This window comes from Gallinula chloropus, assembly GCF_964237585.1.
Source record: "Gallinula chloropus genome assembly, chromosome: 25".
In the NCBI taxonomy this organism is placed as follows: domain Eukaryota; kingdom Metazoa; phylum Chordata; class Aves; order Gruiformes; family Rallidae; genus Gallinula; species Gallinula chloropus.
This window is the reverse complement of record NC_140110.1, coordinates 2,577,375-2,588,248: the sequence shown is the minus strand read 5'-3', so window position 1 is coordinate 2,588,248 and position 10,874 is coordinate 2,577,375. Positions and strand designations below refer to the sequence as shown.

General features: G+C 50.4%; 1 protein-coding gene across 1 annotated transcript; it reads right to left on the bottom strand.

Moving 5' to 3' along the window:
* Positions 1-8,047: 8,047 nt before the first annotated feature.
* On the bottom strand, positions 8,048-8,989 carry LOC311200825 (olfactory receptor 14A16-like; the record flags this gene model as incomplete). The annotated part of the gene is made up of 1 exon (XM_084275130.1): positions 8,048-8,989. The coding sequence occupies one exon, from the start codon at positions 8,987-8,989 to the stop codon at positions 8,048-8,050; it is 942 nt and encodes a 313-aa protein (XP_084131256.1).
* Positions 8,990-10,874: the final 1,885 nt, after the last annotated feature.

The following is a 10,874-nucleotide window of genomic DNA, read 5'->3' as shown; positions in this document are numbered from 1 at the left end:
GCTCTGCCCTAGGATGAAACTGGAGTGACAGTGCTGAAAAGCTCATTCCTATCCACAGGGGCTTTAATCTGAGATCCCACCATCCTTCTGTTTATTGACTGCTGCCAGGCAGGACTGAGTTCTGGAGAGACCACAGCTGACCCTCCTCCCAGCAGTGGCACACTCAAGCCAGCACAAAGCAGACCTCCCAAAAGGGACCTGGCAATGTCTTCCTGAATACAGAGAGTTAATCTGAGGGCATTCCCTAAGAATTAGAAGACGTTTTCCATCACTTCTCACTGTGTCTTTTCCTCTTTTCACAGGTCTCCATAACTGACACCAACAGATGTCCAACAGCAGTAGCTCCATCAGCCAGTTCCTCCTCCTGCCCTTTGCAGACACACAGGAGCTGCAGCTCCTGCACTTCTGCCTCTTCCTGGGCATCTACCTGGCTGCTCTCCTGGGCAATGGCCTCATCATCATCACCATAGCCTGTGACCACCACCTCCACACCCCCATGTACTTCTTCCTCCTCAATCTCTCTGTTACTGACCTTGGCTGCATCTCCACCACTGTTCCCAAATCCATGGCCAATTCCTTGTGGGACACCAGGGCCATTTCCTACACAGGACGTGTGGCTCAAATATTTTTCTTTGTATTTTTGATTGTCACAGAGTACTGTCTTCTCACTGTCATTGCCTATGACCGCTACGTTGCCATCTGCCACCCCCTGCACTACGGGACCCTCCTGGGCAGCAGAGCTTGTGTCCACATGGCAGCAGCTGCCTGGGCCAGTGGGTTTCTCCATGCTGTGCTGCACACAGCCAATACATTTTCAGTGCCCCTCTGCCATGGCAATGCTGTTGACCAGTTCTTCTGTGAAATCCCCCAGATCCTCAAGCTCTCCTGCTCAGATGCCTACCTCAGGGAAACTGGACTCATTGTGGTTGGTGCCTGTTTGGATCTTGGGTGTTTTGTGTTCATTGTGGTGTCCTATGTGCAGATCTTCAGGGCTGTGCTGAGGATCCCCTCGCAGCAGGGACGGCACAAATCCTTTTCCACCTGCCTCCCTCACCTGGCCGTGGTCTCCCTGTTTCTCAGCACTGCCTTCTTTGCCTACCTGAAGCCCCCCTCCATCTCCTCCCTATTTCTGGACCTGGTATTGTCATTTCTTTACTCAGTGTTTCCACCAGCAGTGAACCCCCTCATCTACAGCATGAGGAACCAGGAGTTGAAGGATGCTGTGTGGAAACTGAGCACTGGATGTTTCTAAGCAACAACGAACTGCTCATCTTCTTCTGCTTATCACTGACCATGAGGGCTGTGCTCTCTTTGCATCATGTCTGTCTGAAAAGTTGCACAAATTTTTCTTTCTTAAAATTTCTCCTGACATTTATTAAATATTTATAAGAACATTTTCATCAACTGAATCACTTGACTACTTGTCTGAAATGGCAATGCTTTCCCACCATGACAGAACAGGAATTTCCTTGAAGTGTAACAAACATAAAGTCACAGAATCTTTCACAAAGTCCAACCACAGCCTAACCCTGCCTTGTCCACCTCCACACCATGTCATCAAGCACAACATCTGCACACCTTTGTAATACTTCCAGGGATGGTTACTCCACCATGTCCCTGGGCAGCCTGTTCCAATAGCTGAATACCCTTTCCATAAAGAAATTCTTCCTGATGTCTAACCTAAATCTGCCCTGGTATAATTTCAAGCCATTCCCTGTCATCCTATCGCTTCTTATCTGAGATAAGAGGCCAACCTGCACCTCTCTATATCCTTCTTGCAGGTACTTGTAGAGAGTGATAAGGTCTCCCTCAGTATCCTGAAGACTAAAACGCCCCAGCTCCCTCAGTTGATCCTCACAGGACTTGTGCTGCAAACCTTTCACTGTCTACTCTGCCATTCTCTGGACACGATCCAGCATCTCAACGTCCTTCTTTTAGCAAGGGGCTCAAAACTGGACACAGTACTCAAGGTGTGGCCTCACCAGAGCTGAGTATAATGGAACAATCTCTTCCCTACTCCTGGCAGTCACACTATTCTAACCCAGCGCAGAGTATACCCATCTAATCCATGAACAGATGCTTCAGTAGGGTGCCCTGGGGGAAACTGATGAAGGCTTCACTGAAGTCCATGTAGATCACATCCACAGCCTTCCCCTCATCCACTAAGCAGGTCACCTGGTCATAGAAGGAGATCAGCAGCTTGAAGCACAATGTGCCTTTCCTAAACCCATGCTGACTGGGCCTGATGGCCTGAGTGTGGTGCATGTGTTGCATGATGGTGCTCAAGATGATTTGTTCCATCACCTACCCCAGGAGTGAGGACAGGCTGACAGGCCTGTAGTTCCACAGGACCTCCCTCTGTCCCTTCCTGTGGATGGGTGTCACATGTGCCAGCTTCCACTCAGGTGGAACCACCCCGGTCAGCCAGGACTGCTGGTAACTAAGGGAAAGTGGCTTGGGGAGGAAATCCACCAGCTCCCTCAGTACCTTGGGGTGTTTCCCATCCAGACCCATCAACTCGCATGGATCTAAGTGGCTGAGCAGGTCAGTAACCAGTTCCCCATGGATGGTGGGGACTTCAGTCCTCTTCCCATCCCCATCTTTCCACTCAGGGTCTGGGTATCAGGAGACCAATGGTGTTACTACTAAGGACTTAGGCAAAGTACATCAGCCTTTTCTTCATCCTCCATCACAGTGGTTCCCCCCCAATCCAGTGAAGGTGGGAGATTCTCCCTGGTAGTCCTTTTGGTATTAATTCTATAAATTCATTAATAACAAAAGGATTACCAGGGAGAATCTTCCACCGTTATTGTAGGTCGCAAACAAAAGTTGCAAGGGCTGAAAAAATTTCCTTTCTAGAAACCTCCCCAGGTAGCCCACTTGTAGCCCCAGTATCTTTGGGGGTCAGGGCTTTCCTAGCCAGGGGAACAGTCCTACCATTGCCCCACACAATTTTTGTGGCTCTACTAGGTTCTGCCTTTGAAAATTCTAAACATCAATAGCTCCCAAATACATCTGTGAAGGCTGAAAGATGTTCCTGGGCTGAAACCCTACCAGTTAGCCAACAATCAGCTCTTGTAAACTTTGGGCAAAGGGCATTCCTGGCTATGGGAATTGTCCTATTACACCAGACATCATTTTCCAGCTCTACCAGCGTCCACATTCAAAGACGCTAAATGCCCAGCAATAGATCCACAACAAAAGGTTTGAGGGCTGAAACATCTTGGGAGTCTGAAAACTCCCCAGGATGCCCAAAAGCAGCCCCAGTAACCTTGAGGCTCAGAGCTTTTGTAGCTGAGAGAACGATCTCAACAGTGCCTGATGTCATTTTCAGTCTCTACCAGCAACCAACTCCAAATGAGCTAAATGTCCACCAATAGCACCAAAACAAAAGGAGCGAGTGAGTAAAGTTGTTCCTGGCTTGAAACCTACTCAGATATCCCATTAGCAGCCCCAGTAATCTTGGAGCTCAGGACTGTCCTTGTCAAACGGAACAGTCCTTACAAGTGCCTGACATAATCTTCCGGCTCCAGCAGCGTCAAGTTTCAAGAATGCAAAATGTCCACCAACAGCACCTAAACCTCCCCAGGTTGTGCACTGGGAGCACCAGTAAAGCTGACCCCCTTCGCATGCTGCTTGGCCGTAGCAGCAGCTGAGGAGAGAGATTTCATGGTTATTAAACTGGATCATGTTGAACTGCTGTTTGTTGTCAGAGAAATCTGTCTGTGCCTGTGAGCACAGATGATGGGAAGAAAAGTGTTGGGAGTCCCAGGAGGCCAGTGAGGGACCTGCTGGGCTTGGGGAAGAGCAAGATTCTCCTTTCAGGGTTGGATCTCAAGAGACTGCTTTTCCTGCCTGTCCAGATCTCCTTAGCAGACCCATACCCATCACAGAATGCTGCTGTCACTTCTTCTATAGACTGAGCCATGCCAGAAAATACCTGTGACTGGAAAAAGGTCCTTCATGGGAAATTCCTTTGAAATCTTCATCACTAAGGACCTAACTGAAATCCAATTAGTTGTAGGAGTTTTGAGTTTTTTAAATGAAAGTGACTTGAAGAGCCATGCTTGTAAGGGCTTTCTGGATGTTAATGAGCCCCATGGTGTCTTTTCTTCTGAGTCCACAGACCTCAGATACCAAGTGGAGAATGATGAAATCTCTCAAGAAGTCCAAGTCAGAAGTAATGCCCAAAGTACCTTGAAACACTATCAGGCCCCACTGGGAGCCATTACTAAAAAAGCCTCCCCTAGGGGCTCGTTAGAGCAGACAACTGGAGGCCATGAGGACAAACACAGGCAAAGCGCAAGCAGCTCTGATGCTGAGGACACCCTGGCTTGGTCTGATGAAGCAGAAATGCCAAGTGCTCACCCCTATCCCCTGGGCAGGGAGATCCTGACCCTCACCTGTGTCTCAGGGCTCTTCCTTGGGCAGTGTGACAGGGGTATCACACATGGTGACCTCCCCTGGGGTGTGTGCAAGGAGTCAGCCATGCTCCATGGCCATGAGGACAATGTGTCTTCCCTGAGGCCTCTGTGGCAGGGACATCAGCCACAGCCAGGGGGGCAAATACCTCATTTCTATCAGGCCCTTTCAGCCGGGCTGGCACCCTTGGCCATCTGCACCACCGCCCATCCCACATGGCCTCACCACAGTACCTGGTTCTTTGTAGGCTGCAGGGATGCAACACTCTTTCCCACCTCATTGTCACCTAACAATGTCCCTGCCTGTACTGCTGTCTCTCCGTCCTCGCCAGCTGTTCCCACAAGCACAAAGCCACCAGCTCATCCACACTTCCTCCCAGTGACTGCTTGCACCACAGCACTATCCTCAGAATGACATTTCTTTATCCTCATGTCCACCCTGGCCTTTAGAGCCATCAGTTCACATGGACTTCCTTTCTTCTGTTCTTTTCACATAGCACAACGAGGGCTTCCCCCAGTCTCCCCTTCCCCAGGCTAAAGAAGCCCAGGTCTCTTGGCAGACTTTCCCTGACCACAAACATGTTCCTCCTCATTCCTCCAGACTGGGAAGCCCCACACTGGGACTGACTGCTCCAGAGGTGGCATCACCAGTGCTGAGGCCAGATGGACCAGAAAGGCCCTTGTCTGTGCAGCCACGCTCCTCCCAGTGCAGGCCAATGCGCTCATGGCCACATCCCTGTTCAGCACCTCTGACTGCTATGGCAGCCCCTGCAAGGCCCAAATTCTTCTCCTTGTGGCTGGTTCTCCACCCATCATGTCTGAGCTGCCTTGATGTGGGGGTGTTATGCTGGAACCTTTTCTCATGGTTTCACCCCAGCCCAGAGCCGAGCACCACGCAGCCGCTCTCTCTCTAAGAGGGGGTGTGTGTAGGGGGATTGGGGGTGGGGGGAAAGGATGGGAAAAGGAAACCAAAAAGCCCTAAACCTTGTGGGCTGGGATAAGGACAGTTTACTGGGACAGAAGAGAGAGAAACAACAACAACAGGACTTTGTAGCAAAATACACACAACAGGTGATGCACAGTGCAGTTTGTCACTGAACCCCACAGCTCTGGCCGCACAGCTCACAGCCATCCCGAAAACACGTGTGTCCTAGAACAGAGTTCTCCTGCCCCCACCACACTCCTTTATGCTGATCATGGTGCAATTTGAAAGGAATATGCTCTTTTGGGCAGTTTGGGTCACCTCTCCTGGCTGTGTCCCTTCCCAGCTCCCTGGGTCCCCCCCACCTTCTCATTAGTAGTGGAGTATGAACAACAGAAAAGTCTTTGATTGCTTGGACACAACTAAAGCCTCCCTGTTACCAGCACTGCTCTCATCCGAACACCCACACGTGACACCACACTGACTGCTAGAAAGAAAGTCAAATGTATTCCTCACAAATTTAGGCCACCTTTGTAGACAACAAGTGCAACACAATGGTGGGCTCACTCCTGTGCCCTTCCAGGCACTTGTGCACTCCCAGTTGACTCATTTCTGCAGCAGAACTAGAAAAAAGGCCTTAATGCTGTGCAAGCACTGCTCAGCAAGGAACAAACATATTTATTTAGACTTTATGGCTTACAAATCCAAACACCAGAACTATGGGGGCCACCAACATGAGAATTAATTCCAGCCGCAGAGAAAATATGGGCAGGAGGAGAAGATCTCTTCTGCTTGGAAATCTTCCTGATGTTCCTGTTCATCAAGGTCCATTTGAAGGGAAGGCCCATTTCACTAATGGTTCACATGTGCTTGCTGATGGCTCTCCAACTTATGGTGCTTCTAACAAAATGACAGCAATAGGTGCTAAAGAACCAGGGACTCTATTGCTGATTGTTCAGCATGTTTGAAAGTGAATGATGTTATAGCCTGAAAATGACATTGTTAGGACTGTTCCCATGGCTCGGAATGCCCTGAGCCCCAAGGTTACTGGGGCTGTTAGTGGGCTACCTGGGGAGGTTTCAGGCCAGAAACCTTTTTCTGCCCTCGCACCTTTTGCCATGGAGCTGGTGCTGGACATTGTGCAGTTTCAAAGGTGGACAGTGTTGAATCTGGAAAATTATGTTGAGCAGAGTTACATCCACTCCCATGGCTACAGAAGCCCTCACCCCCATATTTCTGGAGCTGCTATTGGGATACCTGGGGATATGTAAGGCCATGAACATCTTTCATCCCTCACACCTTTAGTTTGGGATGTATTGCTGGGCATTTAGCAGGTTCAAAGGTGGATGCTGGTATAGCCAGAAATGACATCAAGTAATGTTAGGACCCTTCTTTTGTCTCTGAACGCTCTGAGCCCTAAGGTACTGGAGCTGCCGGTGATCTACCTAGGCACGTTTCAGGCCAGGAGAATCTTTCATCTCTCACACTTTTGTAAGGGATCTCTTGCTGTTCATTAAGCAGTTTGACAGTGTATGCAGATATAGCTCCAAAATGGCATCACACTGTTCCCTTTGTAAAGAAAACCTTGAGCCCCAGGGTTACTGGGGCTGCTAGTGGGATACCCAGGCAGGTTGAAGGTCAGAAACATCTTTCACACCTCAAACTTTTTCTTTGGGACTTACAGCTGGACATTGAATGTTTTTGAAGGTGGACACTCTTAGAGCTGGAAAACGACAACAGGCAAATTTCATACCATTGCATTGTCTATGAAAACCCTGTGCCCCAAGGTTAATGGGGTTCTAGTGGGCTACAAGGGGAGTTTTTATAACCTCACATGTTATGTTTGAGGTTACTGCTTTACATTTAGTGTGTTCAATGTTGGATGCTGGGAGAGCCTGTCAGTGCCCACAGGCATGTTAGGATTGTTCCCTTGGAAAGGAAAGCCCTGAGCCCTAAGGTTACTTGGACTGCTACTGGGTACTTAGGAAGGTTTTAGGCCAGGAACATCTTTCAGCACTCAAATCTTTTGCTTTGGAGCCCTACCTGCACATTTAGCACTTCCTAAGGTGGACACTGGTTGAGCCTGAAAATGATAACAGGAGCTTTTAGGATCATTCCATTGTGCAGGTACCACAGAATCATAGAGCCACAGAATGGCCCTGTCCGGACTCTTTCAAAGAGCTCTCTGTCCTTCTTGAACTGAGAAGCCCAGAACTGGACACAACATTCCAGGTGTGGTATCACCAGGGCAAAGGGGAGAAAGACCTGTCTGACCTACTGAACACACCCCTTCTAATACACCCCAGGATGCCATTGGCCTTCTTAGCCAGGAGGGTACATTGCTGGCTCATGCTCATCCTGCAGCATATGAAGGGGTTCAGCTTTCAGAGGAGATTCTCTCCAAACCAACTTTTGTTCAGATAGATAGAAAGGTCACTTATCAACACACTGAACTTCTGAGAGAACCGTTTATTAGACATCTGAAAGACGGGATGTTTTCAAATGTTGTGAAGCTCAAAGAAGACACTGGAAAGATGAACAGCTCCTGAATGACCAAACAGCAAGAAGAGGTGGAAACCTGCTGAGCAAGTGAAGTCCATACATCCCTCTAGGCTAATGAAAATACAAAACAACAACCAAAACCCCTACTAAATACAGACTGGTCCTAATGACAGCTACATGGCCAGTGATATGCCGAAGATGATCAGTTCATGGCTAATTCAAAACATACAGGCCTCAGTTTCCACACGGCTTCCCTCAGCTCCTGGTTCCTCATGCTGTAGATGAGGGGGTTCACTGCTGGTGGAAACACTGAGTAAAGAAATGCTGCTACCAGGTCCAGAAATAGGGAGGAGATGGAGGGGGGCTTCAGGTAGGCAAAGATGGCAGTGCTGACAAAGAGGGAGACCACAGCCAGGTGAGGGAGGCAGGTGGAAAAGGCTTTGTGCCGTCCCTGCTGCGAGGGGATCCTCAGCACAGCCCTGAAGATCTGCACATAGGACACCACAATGAACACAAAACACCCGAAAGCTAAACAGGAACTGACCATAATTAGTCCAGTTTCCCTGAGGTAGGCATCTGAGCAGGAGAGCTTGAGGATCTGGGGGATTTCACAGAAGAACTGGTCAACAGCATTGCCATGGCAGAGGGGGAGGGAAAATGTATTGGCTGTGTGCAGCACAGCACTGAGAAACCCACTGGCCCAGGCAGCTGCTGCCATGTGGACACAAGCTCTGCTGCCCAGGAGGGTCCCGTAGTGCAGGGGGTGGCAGATGGCAACGTAGCGGTCATAGGCCATGATGGTGAGAATATAGTACTCCGTAGAGATAAAAATTAAAAAGAAAAAGAACTGAGCCACACATCCTGTGTAGGAAATGGCCCTGGTGTCCCTCGAGGAATTGGCCATGGATTTGGGAACAGTGGTGGAGATGCAGCCAAGGTCAAGAACAGAGAGGTTGAGGAGGAAGAAGTACATGGGAGTGTGGAGGTGGTGGTCACAGGCTATGGTGATGATGATGAGGCCATTGCCCAGGAGAGCAGCCAGGTAGATGCCCAGGAAGAGGCAGAAGTGCAGGAGCTGCAGCTCCCGTGTGTCTGCAAAGGGCAGGAGGAGGAACTGGCTGATGGAGCTGCTGCTGTTGGACATCTTCTGCTTTCTGTGAGCATGGAGACCTTTCCAATGATTAAAAGGCAAAATGAGAAGTTAGGGAACTCTTCTTTGAGGCAAACATCTTCCAGTTCTAACAGAATCATTTGAGATTGACTTAGTATTCAGGAGGACTTTTGTCAGGTCCCTTTTGGGAGGTCTGCTTTGTGCTGGCTTAAACGTGCCACTGCTGTGAGGAGGGTTGGATGTGGGCTCTGGAGAACTCAGTCCTGCCTGGCAGCAGTCAGTAAATAGAAGGATGGCCTGATCTCAGACTAAATCCCCTGTGAAATGAGCTGAGGACTGTTTCTTCCGTCAGAACTCCCTGACATTGCTGCTGCAGTGCCAGTGAAACCTTACCCTGAATGCAGAGTGGGGAGAGCTGCTCTGTCCATCAGCCCTGCTCTCAGCTGCCCTGTTCTGGACACTCTCTGATCACACCCTGCTGTTCCCTGCAAAAGAAACTGGACCCCAAAGAGAGCTGAGGAATCCAGTCTTGCAGGGGAGAGCTCCAAAGCCCTCCTGCGGTCTCATCCCACCCAATGAGGATCTCAGCTTCTCGCTCCCAGCCAGGGACACACAGGGCACAGTGCAGCTGTCCACACACAGGTGATGAGTGGCATTGCCACGGCCTCTGTGCCGAGATGTGTCCTGGATGGGGCTCCTCTTTGGGGGACAAGAGTCCCTGTGAGAGCGGTGCCATTGTGGGAGGCAGCTGCAGCCCAGCAGGAGCTGCCTGGAAAACCTCATTCCTACAGATGGGGGTCCTGAAGTGAGGGTCAGCTCAGTGCCAGCCCCACCAATGGACGTGCTCAAAGCCCCAGGTAATGGTGGGACAAAGGCAGCAAGGACAGGAGGGGATACAGCAGGAAATGCTGCAGCAAAATCTTTAGGGTCAGGAACAGACAGAAAGGCACTCAGGGGTTTCTCCTCACTGCTGTTTGGGCTGCCGCGAAGACTCAGCCTGAAACCCTGTAACTCTGGTTGCAGAGCCTGTGCTGGGTGGCAGAAACCAGGGGGTGGGTGTTGGAAAGTGTCAGGGAGGTCCCAAATCCCCAGTGCCAGAGCATTTCTGGGAGCAGCTCCTCCCTCCCTGACAGTGTCTCTGCTGCCTGGAGCTGTCCCTGCAGCTCTTTCTCTTTGCCCATCTCACCTCCTTTTCTGTGCTCACAGACCACATCCAACCTGCCCTATGCTCAGCTCTGCTCTGCAGACCCCTCCTGGCATCAGGGCACTGCCCCAGGGAACCTCTGTCTGTGCAGGGCTCAGCCCAGGCTCCAACATCTTCAGGAGAATCAAGTTTTCACTGCATATTCTCAAGGGGAGAAATCAGTTCTCATCTACCACACTCAGCACAGCCCACAGGAGAGGAAAAGTCAAAGCAAAGACTCTGCCTTTGCAGAAATATTCTCTTTGGCATTTCTCAAGGATCAGCTGTGGCTGGGAGCAAAGCTGACCCAGGCAGCACTTTCTTACAGCAGAAGGACCCTACATTGTCCTTCCCTGGGTCACTACTTTAACCCAGAGGTGCTGTCTATATCCCTGTAGAAAGCCCAGAGGGCAGGCTGAGTGCTGACCCTGGCAGAAGCAAAGTCCCTTTCCCAGCACACAGACCCCAGGGTCACAAGGACCCTGCTCACAAGGACAGCCCTGGGAACCCCTCAGCCATGCCCAGGAGAAGACAGCTGTCCTGCCCTGTCCCTCTGATGGGGCAGAAGAGCATCGCTTCCAGGCAGCACTTCCTGGTCCTATGGAGAACCTTTCCTCCTGACAGACCCCACACACTATGCCATGTCCCAGCTTTAGGAGATCCCTCCAGGAACAGAACCTGCATTGCCCTGCACCCACAGACATACCAGGAACATACTCACAGGTAGAGTGCTGA